Source organism: Eumetopias jubatus, unplaced genomic scaffold, assembly GCF_037043125.1.
Source record: "Eumetopias jubatus isolate StellerSeaLion01/CBP00866 unplaced genomic scaffold, mEumJub1_p1.0 scaffold_12, whole genome shotgun sequence".
Taxonomy (NCBI): Eukaryota; Metazoa; Chordata; class Mammalia; order Carnivora; family Otariidae; genus Eumetopias; species Eumetopias jubatus.
The window spans coordinates 94841867-94862001 of record NW_028274818.1 but is presented as its reverse complement, the minus strand read 5'-3'; the positions used below and the strand labels follow the sequence as shown (position 1 = coordinate 94862001).

The window sequence follows — 20135 nt, the reverse complement described above, 5'->3', positions numbered from 1 at the left end:
ATCCTCCAAGAAATTAAGTCAATTTTCCTAGGATTGCTCATATTGGACTATCCATATTCCGAACTCTCCTTCTTTGCTACTTAATCACAAAATGTGGTATAAAATGTTGAACAAAAACCAAAAAAATACAAAAATACAAAAATGGTAAGGCAGAATGTTGGCTAATTACAGAATGTTGGCTTACAAACTGGAACAAAGGAATATTTCCAAATGAGTACAAAAAGTTTCCATTCCTCTAACCCTGATCTCCATACTATATCAGCAGGAAATAGCTAAAGTAATCCATCTTCCCAATTCCCTCAATAATGAGGAATGATCAAAAGACAGTGGGGAGGATTTGGAGCAAGATGGCAGAGGAGTAGGAGACCTAAATTTCGTCTGGTCCCAAGAATTCAGCTAGATAGGGATCAAAACATTCTGAACACCTACGAACTCAACAGGAGATCAAAGAAAAGAATAGCAGCAACTCTCTGAACAGAAAAGCAACCACTTTCTGGAAGGTAGGGCGTGCAGAGAAGTGAATCTGAGGCGATATTCGGGAAGATAGCAGGGGAAGGAGACTCCGTCAATCACGACTGGCAAGTGATAGAGCAGCAGAGCACAAAATCGGAAATTTTAGAAGTCAGCTCTGCTGAGGGACGTCGCTCCAGTGGCTGAGAGGGGTGGAACCCTCGCTGGGACAGTGTGGTCTCGGGACCCTAAGGGTCACAGAAAGACTGGGGGTGGCTGAGGGTGGAAGAGCTCCCAGGTATCAGAACAGGGAAGCCAGGTGCAGAGACGGAGACGAGGAGTGGGCTCTCAGCTTGGGGTTGCCATAAACTGTGATGCGTGGCACAGTCAGGCCACTGCTCTTCCAAGAGGGACCCAACAAGCAGCAGATCCGGGGAGACTCCCCTTTCTCCCCGGGGACACTCCCCTTTCTCCCTGGGGAGGAGCGGTTTGGGAGCGCACCGCAGGAATCTGCTGGGTTTGGAGACTCTGCACGGGGTCGTCTGCCAGAGATAGAAATGCTCTGTCACAGGCCGGGTGAGCAGGAGTGTGGCCAGAGACCGGGGAGACAGGAGTGATTGACTGCTTTTCTCTGGGGGCTCACTGAGGAGTGGGCCCCGAGTTCTTGGCTCCACCGGGTCAGAGATTGGGAGGCCGCCATTTTCACTCTCCCTCTCCAAAGCTGTACAGAAAGCTTGCAGGGAACAAAAAACTCCTGAGAGCAAACCCGAGCAGATTACGTAGGCTGGACCTGGCAAGGGTGGGGCAATTCCGCCTCCGGCAAAGACATTTGGGAACCACAGCAACAGGCCCCTTTGCCAGATTAGCAAGAACAGCCAGCCAAGACCAAGTTTACCGATCAATGAGAACGGCAGAACTCCAGTGCTAGGGGAATACTGCACATAGACTTCATGGCTTTTTCCCCCTGATTCTTTAGTCTTTCCAAGTTAATTTTTTTAATTTTTCTTTTTTTCTTTTTCTTTTTGAAATTTACATTTTCCCTTTTTCAACCAACATTTTATCAATCCCTTTTTTAAAAAATCTTTTTTATTTTTCATTTTTAGAGTCATATTCTATCCCTTCATAGTAGTTAACCTTATTTTTGGCATATATATATATAAGTTGTTCTCTCTTTAAAATTTTGGGATACAGGGACGCCTGGGTGGCTCAGTCGTTAAATGTCTGCTTTCGGCTCAGGTCATGATCCCAGAGTCCTGGGATCAAGCCCCGCACCAGGCTTCCCGAGCCTGCATCTCCCTCTCCCACTCCCCCTGCTTGTGTTCCCTCATTCGCTGTATCTCTCTCTGTCAAATAAATAAATAAAATCTTTTAAAAAAATAATAAATAATAAATAAATAAAATTTTGGGATACAGTTTCTTCTAACAGACCAAAATATACCCTAAATCTCTAGTGTATGGCTTTGTTCTAGTCTCCTGCCTGATCACATTCTCTCTCTCTTTTTTTTTAAATCCTCTTCTTTTTTTTCCCACCAACTTCTTATCAATTCCTTTTATAATTTTATATATATTTTATAATAAAAACAATATATATATTTTTTATCTAGAGACTGGGAGGCCACCAATCTCTAAAAAAAAAATTTATATAAATAAAAGTAAAAAATAGTTTATTATAAATATATATATACAATTATATATATTTTTATAATTAAAACAATATTTTATAATTTTCATCTTTACAGTCATATTCTAGCCCTTCATCATATTTACCCTTATTTTTGTACATATATCAGTTTTTCTTTCTTTAAAATTTTGGGAGACACTTTCTTCTAACACACCAAAATACGCCCAAAATCTAGTGTGTGGCATTGATCTGTGCACCAGCCTGATCATATTTGATCATATTCTGTTTTGTTTGTTTGTTTGGTTGGTTTTTTTGTTTTAATCTTTTTCTTTTCCTTTTTTTTTTTCTGTTTTCATTCTTTCCCTTTCTTTTCCCCCAGTTTCAGGTATCTTCTGATTTCTTTAGTGTATATTTTTCTGGGGTCATTTTTACCCTGTTAGCATTTTGTTCTCTTATTCATCTATTCTCCTCTGGACAAAATGACAAGACAGAAAAAATCACCTCAACAAAAAGAACAAGAGGCAGTACAGACTGCCGGGCACCTAAACAATATGGACATTAGTAAGATGTTGGAACTAGAGTTCAGAATGGCGATTTTAAAGATACTAGCTGGGCTTGAAAAAAGCATGGAAGATATTAGAGAAACCCTTTCTGGAAAAATAAAAGAATTAAAATCTAACCAAGTCAAAATCAAAAAGGCTATTAATGAGGTGCAATAAAAAATGGAGGCTCTAACTACTAGGATAAATGAGAAAGAGAGAATTAGTGATATAGAAGACCAAATGATGGAAAATAAAGAAGCTGACAAAAAGAGAGATAAACAACTACTGGATCACGAAGGCAGAATTTGAGACATAAGTGATACCATAATATGAAACTATATTAGAATAATTGGGATCCCAGAAGAAGAAAGAGAGAGGGGCAGAAGCTATATAGGAGCAAATTATACAGAGTATTTCCATAATTTGGGGAAGGAAAACAGGCATCAAAATCCAGGAGACACAGAGAACCCCCCTCAAAATCAATAAAAATAGGTCAACACCCAGATATCTAATAGTAAAACTTACGAGTCTCAGAGACAAAGAGAAAATCCTGAAAGGAGCTCAGGAGAAGAGATATGTAACCTACAATGGTAGAAACATTAGATTGGCAACAGACCTATCCACAGAGACCTGGTAGGCCAGAAAGGACAGGCATGATATAGTCAGAGAACTAAATGAGAAAAATATGCAGACAAGAATACTATATCCAGCTAGGCTGTCATTGAAAATAGAAGGAGAGATAAAAAGCTTCCAGGACAAAAACTAAAGGAATTTGCAAACACGAAACCAGCCCCACAAGAAATATTAAAAGGGGTCCTCTAAGCAAAGAGAGAGTCTAAAAATAACATAGACCAGAAAGGAACACAGACAGTATAGAGTAACAGTCACCTCACAGGCAATACAATGGCACTAAATTCATATCTATCTATAGTTAGCCTGAATGTAAACGGGCTAAATGCCCCAATCAAAAGACCCATTGATATGCTGTCTGCAAGAGACTCATTTGACCCAAAGACACCCCCAGTGAGGGGGTGGAAAAACCATTTACCATGCTAATGGACACCAAAATAAAGCTGGGGTTACAATCCTTATATCAGACAAATTAGATTTTAAACCAAAGACTATAATAAGAAATGAGGAAGGACACTATATCATACTTAAAGTGTCTATCCAACAAGAAGATTTAACAATTGTAAATACTATGCCCCTAACATAGGAGCAGCCAATTATATAAGCCAATTAATAACAGAAGCAAAGAAACACATCGACAACAATACAATAATAGTGGGGGACTTTAACACCCCCCTCACTGAAATGGACAGATCACCTAAGCAAAAGATCAACAAGGAAATAAAGACTTTAAATGACACACTGGACCACATGGACTTCACAGATCTATTCAGAACATTCCATCCCAAAGCAGCAGAATACACATTCTTCTCTAGTGCCCACGGAACATTCTCCAGAATAGATCACATCCTAGATCACAAATCAGGTCTCAACCAGTACCAAAAGATTGAGATCATTCCCTGCATATTTTTGGACCACAATGCTTTAAAGCCAGAACTCAATCACAAGAGGAAAGTCAGAAAGAACTCAAATACATGAAGGCTAATGAGCATCCTACTAAAGAATGAATGGGTCAACCAGGATTTTAAAGAAGAATTTAAAAAATTCATAGAAACAAGTGAAAAAAAAAAAGACAGTGGGGAGAGAAACCAGTAACCAAAGGGTTAATGGGACTAAAAAGTGCAACTGCAACTTTTTCCCCAAATCTGCTTGTTCTCAGAATGCAGCCTGCCACTGTGTTTCTATAGAATCTTGCCTGACACCATGATAACAGAATATTGATTTAGTTGTCTTGCAGAAACTCAAGGCTTCACTAAGAAAATGACCAAAACCAGTCAGGACCACTGACTGTCTCTGAGCATCCACAAGTGTCCAATGGATGAACCTTTGACATAGAAGGTCCTAAAACCCCTTCGATTATGTTAAGGATGCCATTTTCTTGTTATGGATTGCATAAAAACACATATAGAAACTTCTAGTAGGCACAGATAATGAAATCAACCCTCCCCTACTTATTAATTTCCTTTATCTGATTCTGATGTCACATAGCTCCTCTCCCCTATAACCAGACGCTTTTTTATTTGCCTTAAAAATCTCTGACTCTCCCACTTAGAGGGGGTAGATTTGAGGTTGCCTTTCCTGTCTCCTGGTTTAGCTGTCTCTTCAATAAACCCTTTCCTTGCTTCATATTCAATGTCTCAGTGTTTGGCTCTGCTGTGCATCAGGTATAGACAGGTTTGGTTACCAAAGTATGCAAAACCCTGGTCTAGAGTTACCAATAAATTCAACTCTTTCTTATACAGAAAAGTGTTTTAAAATATTTGAAGGTCAAATTATGCTTTCTTTAAAAGGAATATTGCCTGGTGATGGGTATTAAGGAGGGCACGTCTTACATGGAGCACTGGGTGTTACATGCAAACAATGAATCACAGAACACTACATCAAAAACTAATGATGTACCATATGGTGACTAACATAACATAATAAAAAAAAGAATACTGATATGATGTGGAATACAAAGAAATTTAAGGCAAGGTCCCCTCTCTCTCCACACTAGTAGCCTTGTGAGAACTCATTCCTGATAGTCAGTGTCTCTAAAATGCAATACTTAGAGTTGAACACAGTATGGGCCAAGGCAAGCCCTAGAAACATGACCATATCCATCCAACCATGATCAGCCCAGACCTCTTGGCTTACAAGAGGCTCCTAAGCAATGGCAGCACCTGCCTGAGCTTTGAACCCAGCACAGAAGTTTCTGCTGATCTCCAGCCATCACTGCTCTCTTCCCCAGAAAGAAATACCTTGGAAAAGATGGCAGAGAAGTAGGAGACCCTATTCCAACTGGACCCCGGAATTGAGCTGGATATCTACCAGACCACTTTGAACACCCACGGAATCAGCCTGAGATGTAAGAAAATAGATCTGGATCTCTACAAACAGAATATCGCAAGCGTTTAGTTTTGAGGTACAAAGCAGGGAGCCCTGATTCTGTGGGCAGATATCGGAGGATAAACGGAAGGGGGAGGGAGCCTGGCCATGGGGATCCTACACCGCCGGTGAGCGACAGCCTCCCGCACTGGGCACGGGGCACAGACTCGCACACTGGTAGCGGCGGGGAAAGGACTTTAGGGCAGCCCCCCAGAAGGAAGCCCGGAGGGACTGGGCCATGCATGGGAACTGGGGGTAGCTGGAGGTTTCAGAAGCACAAAGGGCAGAGACATGTCCCAACCTGAGGGGAGGACTGGGAGTGCTGCTGAGGGGCTCACAACCCAGGATGCGGCAGTTTATAGCAACACAGACAGAAACGGAGATAGTATGGCCTGGAGAGCTCACTGAAGAAGAGACTATGATCTCTCTGCTCTGAGGCAGAGGGTTGGAAACCTTCTCTTCTGCTCTGACTCTCAGAAGAGACAGGAAAGCCACCAGGGAAAGCCTCCAGAGAGCAAGAGCCCCCAAAAAAACTGGTTTTCAATGAACCCATCCCCCACCAAAGGGGGCAGGGCAACTCTGCCCAAACAGGGTTGCCTGAGTAACAGCACGGGAGGCCCCTCCCCCAAAAGACAGGTTGGGAAAACAAGAGGCCAGCAACCCTAAGGTCCCTAGAAAACAGGTTCATCCTGCTTGGGTTGTGGTCAATAATTTGGACTCTATACATTCCCTCAACCACCCATCAGCAGAATGACTAGGAGGAGGAACTCCCAAAGTAGGAAAGACTCAGAGACTATGACTTATGCCACAGATTTACAAATGGATTCACATATAATAAACAAAATGTCAGAGATGGAATTCAGGCTAGCAATTGTGAAGACAATAGCTAGAATGGAGAAATCAATTAATGGCAACATAGAGTCTCTAAGGGCAGAGATGAAAGCTCAATTGGCAGAACTTAAAAATGCTATCAATGAGATCCAATCTAATCTAGATAATCTAACAGCTAAGGTAAGTAAGGCAAAAGAATGAATAAGTGACCTTAAAGACCATTTAATAAATAAAAAGGGAAAAGAGGAGGAGAGGGAAAAACAACTCAGAATCCATGAAAATAGATTCAGATAAATAAGTGGCACCATGAAATGTTCAAATGTCAGAATTATTGGAATCCCTGAGGGGGTGGAGAGAGAGCAAGGACTAGAAGATATATTTGAGCAAATCGTAGCTGAGAACATCCCTAATCTGGGGAATGAAACAAATATTCATGTCCTAGAGGCAGAGAGGACCCCTCCCAAGATCAAGGAAAATGGGCCAACACCCCAGCATGTAATAGTAAAACTCGCAAATTTTAGAACCAAGAAAACCATCTTAAGGGTAGTTAGGGAGAAGAGATTCCTTATGTACAGAGGGAGGAACATCAGAATAATGTCAGACCTATCCACAGAGACCTGGCAAGCCAGAAAGGCCTGGCAAGATGTATTCAGGGTACTAAACCAGAAGAACATGCAGCCAAGAATACTTTATCCAGCAAGGCTGTCATTTAGAATGGATGGAGAGATGCAGAGCTTCCAAGACCGGCAGGAACTGAAAGAATATGTGACCACTAAGCTGGCCCTGCAAGAATATTAAGGGGGGTTCTATAAAAGGAGAAAGACCACAAGAGTGATATAGAAAAGAAATTTACAGGGACAATCTATAAAAACAACATCTTCACAGGCAACATGATGACAATTAATTCAATGCTTTCAATAATCACTCTCAACGTGAATGGCCTAAATGCTCCCATAAAACGGCTTAGGCTTGCAGATTGGATAAAAAGACAGGACTCATCCATATGCTGTCTACAAGAGACTCATACTGAACCGAAGTATACATCCAGACTGAAAGTGAAGGGATGGAGATCCATCTTGCATGCCAGCGGACCTCAAAAGAAAGCTGGGGTAACAATTCTTATATCAGACAAATTAGATGTTAAGCTAAAGACTGTAGTTAGAGACACAGAATGAAACTATATCATTCTTAAAGGGTCTATCCAACAAGAAGATCTAATGATTGTAAATATCTACGCCCCAACATAAGAGCAGCCATCTACATAAGCTAACTTTTAACCAAAATGAAGAGTCCTATTGATAATAATACGTTAATTGTAGGAGACCTCAATACTCCCCTCTCAGCAATAGACAGATCATCTAAGCAGAAAATCAACAAAGAAACAAGAGCTTTGAGTGACACACTGGACAGATGGACCTCATAGATATATACAGAACATTCCACCCTAAAACAACAGAATACTCATTCTTCTCGAGCACACATTGAACTTTCTCCAGAATAGACCACATACTGGGTCACAAATCAGGTCTCAACCGATACCAAAAGTTTGAGATTATTCCCTGCATATTCTCAGACCACAATGCTTTAAAACTGGAACTCAATCACAATAAAAAAATTTGGCAGAAATTCAAACACTTGGAACCTAAAGTCCACTCTGCTCAAGAATGTTTGGGTCAACCAGGAAATCAAAGATCTTAAACAATTCATGGAAATCAATGAGAACAAAAACACATCAGTCTAAAACCTACGGGATAATACAAAGGCAGTCCTAAGGGGGAAATCCATAGCCATCCAAGCCTCACTCAAAAAAATAGAAAATCCTGAATTCACCAACTGACTCCACACCTTAAAGAACTAGAGAAAAAGCAACAAACGATGCCTAAGCCTTGCACTAGAACATAAATAATTGAGATTAGAGCAGAGATCAATAGAAACCAGAAACACAGTAGATCAGATCAACAAAACTAGAAGCTGGTTCTTTGAAAGAATTAATAAGATCGATAAACCACTCACCAGAGTTATCCAAAAGAAAAGAGAAAGGACCCAAATTAATAAAATTATGAATGAAAGGGGAGAGATCACAACTAACACCAAAGAAATAGAAACAATGATTAGAAATTATTAGCAACAACTATATGCTAATAAGCTGAGCAACCTGAAAGAAATGGATGCCTTCCTGGAAACCTATAAACTCCCAAGACTGAAACAGGAAGAAACTGACAACCTGAACAGGCCAATAACCAGTAACGAGATTGAAGCAGTGATCAAAAACCCCTCCCAAAAAATAAGAGTTCAGGGCCTGATGGATTCCCTGGGGAATTCTAACAAACATTCAAAGAAGAAATAAAACCTATTCTCCTGAAGCTGTTTCAAAAAATAGAAACAGAAGGAAAGCCTCCAGACTCATTCTATGAGGCCAGCATTACCTTAATCCCCAAACCAGGCAAAGACCCCATCAAAAAGGAGAATTTCAGACCAATATCCCTGATGAATATGGATTCCAAAATCCTCATCAATATCCTCGCTAGCAGGATCCAACAATACATTAAAAGGATCATCCACCACGACCAAGTGGGATTTATCCCTGGGTTGCAAGGGTGGTTCAACATTCGCAAATCAATCAATGTGATAGAACACATTAATAAGGGGCGAGAGAAGAACCATATGGTCCACTCAATTGATGCAGAAAAAGCATTTGACAAAATACAGCATCCTTTCCTGATTAAAACTCTTCAGAGTATAGGGAGAGAGGGAACATTCCTCTATCATAAAATCCATCTATGAAAAATCCACAGTGAATATCCTCCTCAATGGGGAAAAGCTGGAAGCCTTTCCCTTAAGATCAGGAACATGACAAGGATGCCCACTCTCGCCACTATTGTTCAACATAGTACTAGAAGTCCTAGCAACAGCAATCAGACAACAAAAAGAAATAAAACGTACTCAAATTGGCAAAGAAGAAGTCAAACTCTCTCTTTTCACAGATGACATGATACTTTATGTGGAAAACCCAAAAGACTCCACCCCCAAATTACTAGAACTCATACAGCAATTCAGTAATGTGGCAGGATACAAAATCAATGCACAGAAATCAGTTGCTTTCTTATACACTAACAACGCAACTGTAGAAAGAGAAATTAGAGAAATGATTCCATTTACAATAGCACCAAAAACCATAAGATACCTCGGAATAAACCTAACCAAAGATTAAAGGATCTATACTCAGGGAACCGCAGAACACTCATAAAAGAAACTGAAGAAGACACAAAAAGATGGAAAAACATTCCATGCTCATGGATCGGAAAAATAAACGTTGTTAAAATGTCTGTGCTGCCCAGAGCAATCTATACCTTCAACGCCATCCCAATCAAAATTCCAAAATTCCGATGACATTTTTCAAAGTGCTGCTACAAACAATCCTCAAATTTGTATGGAATCAGAAAAGACCCTGAATCGCCAAGGAAATGTTGAAAAAGAAAAACAAAGCTGGGGGCATCACGTTGCCTGACTTCAAGCTATATGACAAAGCAGTGATCACCAAGGCAGCATGGTACTGGCACAAAAGCAGACATATAGACCAATGGAACAGAATAGAAAGCCCAGATATGGACTCTCAAGTCTATGGTCAAATAATCTTCGACAAAGCAGGAAAAAATATGCAATGGAAAAAAGGCAGTCTCTTCAATAAATGGTGCTGGGGAAATTGGACAGCCACATACAGAAGGATGAAACTCGACCATTGTCTAACACCATACACAAAGATAAACTCAAAGTGGATGAAAGACCTCAATGTGAGACAGGAATCCATCAAAATCCTAGAGAAGAACATAGGCAGTAACCTCTTCCAACATCAGCCACAGCAACTTCTTTCAAGATACGTCTCTTAAGGCTAGTGAAACAAAAGCAAAAATGAACTTTTGGGACTTCATTAAGATAAAAAGCTTCTGCACAGCAAGGGAAACAAAACAAAGAGGCAATCCACAGAATGGGAGAAGATATTTGCAAATGACACTACAGACAAAGTGCTGGTATCCAAGATGTATAAAGAAATTCTCAAACTCAACACCCGAAAAACAAATAATCAAGTTAAAAAATGGGCAGAAGACATGAACATACACTTCTCCGAAGAAGACATACAAATGACTAACAGACACGTGAAAAAAATGTTCATCACCACTAGCCATGAGGGAAATTCAAATCAAAATCACATTGAGATACCACCTTACACCAGTTAGAATGGCAAAAATTGACAAGGGAAGAAACAACAAATGTTGGAGAGGTTGTGCAGAAAGGGGAACCCTCTTACACTGTTGGTGGGAATGCAAGTTGGTACAGCCACTTTGGAAAACAGTGTGGAGGTGCCTCAAAAAGTTAAAAATAGAGCAACCCTATGACCCAGCAGTTGCACTACTGGGTATTTACCCCAAAAACACAGATGTAGTGAAAAGAAGGCCCATATGCACCCCAGTGTTCGTAGCAGCAATGTCCACAATAGCCAAATTGTGGAAAGAAGCTGAGATGCCCTTCAACAGATGAATGGATAAAGAAGATGTGGTCCATATATACAATGGAATATTACTCAGCCATCAGAAAGGATGAATACCCAACTTTTACATCAACATGGATGGGACTGGAGGAGATTATGCTAAGTGAAATAAGTCAAGCAGAGAAAGTCAATTATTATATGGTTTCACTTATTTGTGGAACATAAGGAATAGCATGGAGGACATTAGGAGAAGGAAGGGAAAATGAAGGGGGGGGGAATTGGAGGGAGAGATGAACCATGAGAGACTATGGACTCTGAGAAACAAACTGAGGGTTTGGGGGTGGGGTGGGGGGATGGGTTAGCCTCGTGATGGGTATTAAGGAGGGCACATACTGCATGGAGTACTGGGTGTTATACAAAAACAATGAATTATGGATCACTACATCAAAAGCTAATGATGTATTATATGGTGACTAATGTAACATAATAAAATAAAATTAAAAAAAAAAAAAGAAATACCTTGCTCACTGCCACACGTCGATAAGACAGCCCTGGTGGGTAGAAGAAGGTGACTGTGGTTCCATAGGAGTCCTCACCATCATTCCAAACCATCACTTTCATATTCATCTCCAGGGTACTCCCCACCAAGAGCGTCTTCAAGCTAGGTGTTGGAGTAGAGGGCAGGAGATGAATCTGGGACTGGGGCTAGAAAGGGTCTGAGGATGAAACACAGAATGGGGAGGTAGGGGAGAAATAGGGGACAGAATGTTTTTCTGAGCACAGGCTAGAAACGTTGGGGAAAGCCAGAGCAAGAGCTCCAGATTCCAGAAGAGGAGCCGGGGAACCAGGGCAGGTCTAACGGAGTGGTAGCTCACCCTGAGAAGCCAAAGGAGATGCCAAGGTCATCCTGGCAGACATGGTCAGTTCCACAATTCTTCTCAAAGGGGAGCTGAGAGGGAAGGCAAAGCAGGGTTTTCCCCAAGATCTGGAGTCCACACCCTCCACTCCCTTCTGGAAGATTCCAATACCAGGACTTACAGAGGCTGTGTAGTATCTCTGAGCATCCACAGCCAACATAGGCCGGAGGCTTCCAAAGGAAGGGATAGGCTTGCCCACTAGGGAGAAGTTGAGACGCAAGGTGATGGGGGTCACTGAGTCCTCCACACAGGCCTAAAGGATGGACATTGAAGACAGAAGTGGCAAAGAAATGCATCTTCACAGTCACTAGCTACGTCCTGTTCCCTCATCTGTAAAATGGGGTAATAAGGATACCCAGCTGTGCTCAATTGCTACAATTCCACCATTTAGAACCTCTGCTTTGCCTGATTTCTGCCTTGAATTCCCTCCCCACAGCATCCCACGTGGCTCACTCATTCTATTCAGGATCTTCCCAAACTTTACCTGATCCAAGAGGTCTCCCAACACCTTTTCTATTCTCCTCCCTGACTTTTTTTTTTTTTCATAGCATTCATCACTACCTGACATCTATTATCTAGGAACTTGATTGTTTTTGGCCTTCTCTCAGAGTTTCCTGTGGGCATGACTGTTTTGTCCACTGTTGCATCCCCAGTGCCTAAGACAGGGCCTGTCTCAGAGAAGCAGCTCCTAAAAGAATCCCAGTGCATCACCCCATAGTTCTCTGAAGCAGTGGTACTCTCCTAAAATCCAACTGTGTAGCCTCAGCCGTTGCCAGTGATCCATCCATTTATTCATTTGCTCACTCACTTACTTCATCAGCTAACCAGTGTTATGCACCTCCTGCATGCCAGGCCCTGTGGTAGGGCTAAGCCACAGTGAGAATCAGAACACACCCTCTTCCTTCACTGCCCAGCTCATTGCCAGCCTCTGGATCTCTGCCATCCCCATGACTCCGAGGTCCCCTTACCAGGAGAAGCAACTTCACAGTCTCACAGTGCTGTCTCAGCCCAAGGACTCGGACACGAGTCAGATTCCAGGTCTTTGTCTCCTCAAAGATGGCACGAGGACTCTGGCGGCCTGGGTCGAGGGTCAGGTCATAGGTCACAGAGCTTTGGAGGTCACCTGTAGGGGAAAGGAGGGGATAAGGAGGGCTGAGAGAGCTAGAAACTCCCCAGGTGGACAAGGGTCAAGGCAGGAGACAGGAGTCCTGAGCTAAGGGACTCTAAGGGTCAGGGTATCTTGGGTCAGAGAGGCGAGGACTCACCCAGCCGATTCTTGGGACTTTCATAAATATGAAGACAGACATTGGCATCGCCCAGTGCATTGACAGAGGAGGTCTCCTCCCGACACTCAAACAGAGACTTGGCTATCTCTGCAGGTTTGAATCGGATGCTCATCCACACCCTGAGTACAGGTCTGGTCCTAAGGGCAGAACACTGAGTTAAGGGCAGGTCCTTGGTCCCAGGAGGGTGAACTGGGATGGGGTTGGGGAGGCTGAAATCCTAGGCAGACTTAGAATGATCTAGAAGTGTCTGAGGAGGACTTTCTCACCTGAGCAGCAGCACCTGCCCATGGGCCCCCACGGCCAGGTCCACCAGTCCATCCAGGGTAAGGTCCTGACCCCCACTCAGTGACTGCCCAAAATACTGGAGGCTGGGGGAGAGCTGGTAGGCTGAGATCCTCTGGACAGAGAGGGAAAGGCAAGTCAGGTTGAGGGTGATGGAAACAAGGTGGAAATCAGCAACAAAAGGAACAGTGATGTAGGAATGTGGGAGACAGAAAGAAGAGGTCAGTAGTGAAAAGATGTCACCAGAAGTGCCTAAAAAGAGGAGGTGGGGTGGGGAAATGATGACCAGAGAAAAAATCCCTAAGACATAAATGAAGAAGTGGTGATTGAAAGTTTGGTCTGGTGACCTGTGTCTCATTTATTCATTCATCTATTTAGTCTCAGGTCCTCCAATTCTGGCTCTGCTCATGAGCAATGAGGCCTTGGGCCAGGATCCAATCTTACTGTGCCTCAGTTTCCTCATCTTTCACATGCAGATAATAATATCTTAGAGTTTAGCTGTGAGTAGTAAATGAATTAATGCATATAGTTCTTTGAACAGCAAAAGTCACTAGTCACTGATTATGATGAGTATTAGAGCTAGAAGGGACCTTAGAGCTCATCTAGCCCCACTTCCCATTTTGCAGACAGTGCCTAGGCCACACAGCCTTTAAGAGGCCAACTCCAGACCTGAAGTCAGATCCTCTGACCCCATGCCCAAGGCCCCTTTTTGCTTACCAGGGCCACCCTATCTCTTCAGAGGACAAAGAAGGAAAAATTTGGGATGGGGAGTGGCTGTACCCATAAGAAAATTCTATGCTCTGGAACCTTGCCTCCCCTGTGGGTTCCTTCTCTTTTATTTCCATTGCTCCTATAATGACCAACCCCTTGGAGAATGTGCTCTTTAAAATCTCTAGGCACTGCTGGACTGGCAGACATTAAGCATAGTAATAATAAAATAAAAGAGAAATCTAAGGACATCTGGAAAAGAAGAGGTAGGTAGAGATAGCACAAACCCAGTCAAGTAGTCTCATGCTCAAGAAAACTGATATCACTGCCATATCCTCAGGTTGGTGTGTGGGCCCAGTGGGAACAAGCAAGTCCTTCCCAGTCAAGTAATGTGGTAGGATACATCATAGTGGGAAGGAAGAAAATCATGTTGGACCAGCAAATCTGGAGAGTCCTCCTCTTAGAGTCAAGCCTTTCAGGTATAACTCAAGTGATATTTGCAATTAAGGGTGTTCATAGCTATGCCTCTAAACTGCTGCAGCAAGGGGAAGTTAAACCAGTTGGTGTGGAATGAATGCAGTTTCTTGACATCAGGTGTTGTTGTCAACAAAGCTTTTCATTCTCTTCTTAAAGTTCCAAGTTCTTTAGAACCCCTTCAATTGTTAAACTGTATTATACTATGTATATACTCTATATGTACTAACTCATTTAATCCTCAGAGCAGCAGCCCAGTGAGGTTGGTTCTCTTACTATCACCATTTTATAGATGAGGAAACTGAGCACAGATAGGTGTGTAATGACTAAGATCCTATAGCTAGGAAGTAACAGTACTGCAGGGATCTTCTTTGACATTTCTTTCTAACAACTTTTTCAGATATAATTCATATACCATACCATATACTTTTTTAAACTATACAACTCAATGGTTTTAAGACGTTCTCAGAGTTATGCCACTATCACCAAATCAATTTTAGAACATTTTCATCACCCGCCAAAAAAATCCATACCCCTTATCACTCACCCCCATGTCCCTCATTTTCCTCCACCACCAGCACCTGACTACCCCTTATATACTTTCTGTCTCTATGGATTTACCTATTTACATTTCATATAAATAGAATCATACAATATGTGCCCTTTTGTTTCTGGCTTCTTTTACTTAGCATAATGTTTTCAGGGTTCATTCATGTTATAGCAAATACTAGTTCTTCATTCCTTTCACGGCCAAATAATATTCCATTGTATGCATATTTATTTACAATGGAATTTATGTGTTCATCAGTTAATGGACATTTGGATTGTTTCCACCTTTTAGATATCATCAGTAATGCTACAGTGAACATTCATGTATAAATTTTTGTGTGGACATATGTTTTCAATTCTCTTGGGTCATACAGTATACAATTGCTGGTCATACAGTAACTCTACATATAACCTTTTGAGAAACTGCCAGATGTGTTCCAAAGTAGCTGCAGCATTTTATATTTCCACCAGCAGAGTTTGAGGGTACCAAATTTTCCACATTCTCACCAACACTTGTTATTATCTTTTTCTAGCCATCCCAGTGGGTGTGAAATGGTGTCTCATTGTGGTTTTGATTTGCTGATGACTGATGACTAATGATATTTAGCATCTTTTCATGTGTGTATTAGTCCTTTGTATATCATCTTTGGAGAAATGTCTATTCAGATCCTCTACCAATTTTTTAATTGGGGCTTTCTTTAAATTTTGGCAAGGGAAGAAGCCCTCCCTTTTCAGGGAACTTTCCCCATTGAGACAGACATTTGGCAGGACTGCTGATGGCATGAGTGAATGGTCATATAGCATCCAGGGAGAAGAAGGGGTGAGTAGACAGACAGACTGAGGCAGTCAGACCTAGACTGGCAACAGGGAGCCACCAAGAGACCAAGAACTGGGTCAGAAGTCAGGAGATTGGAACCTACCTCATCACCATTCCTGATCCACTATAAACCTTGGACAAGTCAAATCACTGATATTCTCCATGCCCCAGATTTCATTTCTAAAGTGGGTCTGTTAATGCCTGGCCTTTGTACCTTGTAAAGCCACTGGGGGATTAAAAGGCCTAAGTGGAGACATCACTCAAGAATCAAGTCCTCATACAAAGCAGAGAACATACCAATGTGTTCATTTCTAAAATTCTGCAGATTTTGCTTGCTGCCTACAAGGTGTCAGTGCTGGGCAAAGGAAGTAAGATGAGGTAAAGGAGAATTTTCTAGGTGGCAGAATAGAAAACAAGGAGAAGAAAGGAAGAAGTTGTAACAACCAGACCTGTGACCGGGCCTCACCTGACTGTGGGAGGTGCTGATGCCCAGTCCTGAGGTTCCATGAAATAGGTAGACAGCACCCCGGCTCTCCTGCTCTCCTGGGGCCCCAATGGCCACGTCTGTCAGCTTGTCCCCATTCACATCCCCCAGCACCGTCAGGGCTGCCCCAAAGCGGCCCCAGGGGTGGCCCTGCTCCCCACAGAGAATGACCTCACACTGCCACTTAGCCCTCTGTAGAACAAAACCAGTGTCAGGTCCCAACCCAGGCAACCCCTCCACCCCACACCCAGTCCTCACCCAGCCCAGCTCTCATCAGACACTCACCCCTTGGGGCAAGGGGCACACAGACACCTGGCCCCCCTGGGTTGGCTTGTAGTAATGGGGAGCCCCAATGAGGACAAGGTCAGAGCTGCCATCTCTATCCACATCCACAGTGCAGAGGGAGGCCCCAAAGTAGGAGCCAATCTGCAGGGCAGAGCCTGAAGTCATCCTGCGGGACCCTGCCAGAGGCACCCCCTTCTGGGACAGGACCCACTTCTCCCCAGCCACCAGGACCTTCCCCCCATAGGCTCCCAAACCCCTTCATCTCCTCCCCCTCTGGCCCCGGAGACCCTGCCACCCTCATGTTCCACTCTGGCTTCCTCAACACCCAACCTGAGTCCCTGCGACTTCAGCCTTCGGCCTCCATTGCCCAGATGCCTGGGTGAAGATGACAACCTTCCCAGTATGTTGATGGCGGGGGGCCCCCAAGATCAGGCTCTGGACCCCCTTCCAAAGAGCCAACTCAGTGGAGTAACCTGAGGAGGGCAGGCCTCAGCACAAAGCTTCCTCCCCACCCCTGAGTTCCTGCCCTTCCCAGGCAGCTCATCTCCCACCTGTGCCCCCAGACTCAGCCTTTTCTCACCCAGGTAAGAGTCCCTCATGTCCACATTCTCTTGAGACATGTTGATGAAAGTGGGGCTCATATTTGGGGGGTACAGGAAGGCACCTCCAGACCAGCTGAAGCTCCCCACTGCCCCCAGAACTGGTCCATCCTGGGAGGAAAGGATTCCAGGGCTGAGCAGGCCTGAGCCAAAAGAAGACAGCCTATTCCAAAGCAATTCCTGCCACCAACTCTGCTCATTATTTGGAATTCTCTTCCTCCACTCACTTATCTAACACCTTTCCTTACCTTCCCTCCTCCCACTCCTCCCTTCTCCTACATCAATGGCCTGAAAGGGACCCCACTCACAGGTATGAACACAGCGCTGAAGCCCTCCTGGGACATCTCCAATTCAAAGGAAATACTGCTTATCGTCTGTGTACCTGGGGGAGGGCATGACACCTGGGTTCCAGAGGGAAAGATAGGCTTTGCCAAGTCTGAGATGAACACCTCAGCTTTAGAGGATCTAATGTTGGAGATTAATACCGAAAGGGATGTGTTGGTGCCCGTGGCATGGGGGCCAGATTCAAGAAGGGAAAGCATTTATGGGTGAGGGTTTCTGAAGGGAGTACTTTTATCTGTAACTTACCCTCAATGGCAAAGATCTTCTCTTTCAGTTGGTTTTGAATGTCTCTCAAAGCATCAAAATTCTCCACTTTAAAAATGTACTCATGGGAGGGCTTCGATGCAATGTCATTTAATTCTTTCCAGGAATGTTTCTTTTGAAAAGCCGATCCCACCTGTCCCCAGTGAAGACCAACTCAGTGAAAACAATCATAAATCTAATATGCCTAGCACATGTTAGATGCTGATATCCTCCAGAAGGTCAATATTATTACACTCAGTGTACAGATGAGAAAAATGAAGCTCAGACAGCATCAAGGAGTTTAGGGAAAAGGATCAGGGTCCCCAGACTGGAACACAACTTTCATCCTGAAGGTAGTAGAACCTGAGAGATCTGGGGGTTTTGTCCTAGAAAGGGAAGTTGCCTTAAGAGGAAGCAAGGGGAGGAAGTGGTGGTAGGGCATGTCCACATCCTACCCCAACTGCATAACGGATGATACCCGCAGCCTCAGCCATAGGGATGACATCCTCATAACCCAGGCGGTCGCCTTGTTTTTGCCCATCGGTGATGACAATGAGGATCTTGGAGGCATCTTTTCGGGCCCCTCCTGAGGTACTGAACAGTTCGTTTCTGTCAGAGAATAGGATCCAGAGACCTATGAACAGACCTGCTGCTAGCCCTTGATGCCTTTTGAGAAGAAGGAGCTGCCCCTTTCTCTTGGAGGCCCTGGCCCCACCCATAGGCCCCCACAGACTGAATCTTAGTCCCAACCTGTCCCTCTCTCATGGAGACAGATGAGGCCTAAAGGAAGACCCAGATGCTTTAGGGAAGGACCTAAAAGAAGTCAGGACTCACGTGACTTTTTGGATGGCTGTGGCTGTGTGAGTATACCCTCCCAGCTGGCGTACAGAATCCAACAGGATGAGTGGGTTTGAGCTGTATGTGAAGTCTTTGAAAGTGAAGTGCACCCGGAAAGTGTTGGAAAACTGCACCAGGGAGAACTGGAAGAATTGCAGAGGGCTGGGAGCCAAGGCCACTTGACCAGAACCCTGGGCACTGCACCCACAAACCTCCCACAGGGGCCCTGCACACTTGCCTTCCCTCCCCCAAAGGCACACCTGGGTGTTAGGTCTCTGGAACTGTCTCATCACAGCCTTCACAAAATTCAGCATCTTTCTAAAATCATGGAATGAGATGCTGCCTGAGCCGTCGATCAGGAACACAATATCTTGCTCTTGCTTTGGACATTCTGGGAAAAGAGGTGGCACCAGTCCTCCAAGGAACACTCCCAGAGCCTAGGACCCCAACCTCCTGGCCATAAGAATTCACTGCCCCCTGACCCAGGAGTTTCCCCAATCCCTGCCTAAAACAGGGCCCTTTGGCCTCCTAAAGTCCTTAAAGAGGCTACCTTTGTGACACAGCCGCTCACATCTGTGTAGCCAGCCTGGTTTATAAAAAAGTGAAGGTTTTTTCAGACAATTCAGATGGTAAGAAGCTGGGGGCCCCTCTTGCTACCTTGGCTGTCTGTGTCCCTTTCCCAAGCCCTACTCTACCTCTTCCCCCACATTTCCATGATCTAGCAATGAAAGGGGACTGCTTCAGCCCCTGGCCAGAGTCTGTCCTCATTAGTCAGTGCCAAACTGTACTTTTGTTAAATATTTTTAATGTCACCCCTGGCAACAACCACACACTGGCCCTATTCTGTTCTCAGCTTAAATATGGGCCACTAGGCCCCTCCTGAGTGAATTCAGAATTGGTTAAAAAAAAGGAAGCTCTCCCAAATCTCCAAGAGGAGACCTCCCAGCTTCCCCTTTCTGTTCCAGAGGTTCTACCAGTAAATGTGAAACCAGGGAGGGGCCTAGGTCTGCCATGGCTGGGTCTAAAAAGCTCACTGTTCTTACCTCCTTATCTCCCATCCTTATCAACACTAGGGAAGCCAGGCCCTATGCCTCAACCTGTGCGCACGTGCGCACACACACGTACATATATACATATGTGCATATGCATGTGTGCATATAGGCACATATACATATGTATACATGTGTGCACACATACATTCATACATGCATACACACATATACATACATACACACATATACAGATGCATGCTTATATACACACATACTCATGTATACACTTGCATGCAAGTATACATGCAGACACATGCATGCACATATATATGCATATGCATAGATATATACATCCATACGCACACACCACACATACCACTCAGACTGTCTGCA

The 20135-nt window shown here is 43.7% G+C and overlaps 1 protein-coding gene across 4 annotated transcripts in view; it reads right to left on the bottom strand.

The window, feature by feature from the left end:
- LOC114214336 (integrin alpha-X-like) overlaps positions 1-20135 on the bottom strand; it is a 52202-nt gene that overhangs the window by 28754 nt on the left and 3313 nt on the right. For 3 of the 4 annotated variants that reach the window (XR_003610401.2, XM_028109898.2, XM_028109896.2), the window contains exons 6-20: positions 19011-19141; positions 18748-18893; positions 18369-18522; positions 17917-18067; positions 17637-17710; positions 17310-17439; positions 17060-17202; positions 16730-16870; positions 16427-16636; positions 13397-13527; positions 13110-13267; positions 12813-12967; positions 11966-12097; positions 11803-11876; positions 11447-11588 (exon numbers count right to left, since the gene is read on the bottom strand). Coding sequence is in view for 3 of the 4 variants with exons in the window: in XM_028109898.2 (XP_027965699.1) it covers positions 11447-11588; positions 11803-11876; positions 11966-12097; positions 12813-12967; positions 13110-13267; positions 13397-13527; positions 16427-16636; positions 16730-16870; positions 17060-17202; positions 17310-17439; positions 17637-17710; positions 17917-18067; positions 18369-18522; positions 18748-18893; positions 19011-19141 (2072 nt within the window). In the remaining variant the exon portion in view is untranslated. The remainder of the gene's footprint in view (positions 1-11446; positions 11589-11802; positions 11877-11965; positions 12098-12812; positions 12968-13109; positions 13268-13396; positions 13528-16426; positions 16637-16729; positions 16871-17059; positions 17203-17309; positions 17440-17636; positions 17711-17916; positions 18068-18368; positions 18523-18747; positions 18894-19010; positions 19142-20135) is intronic. The other variant, XM_028109899.2, reaches the window with a different exon arrangement.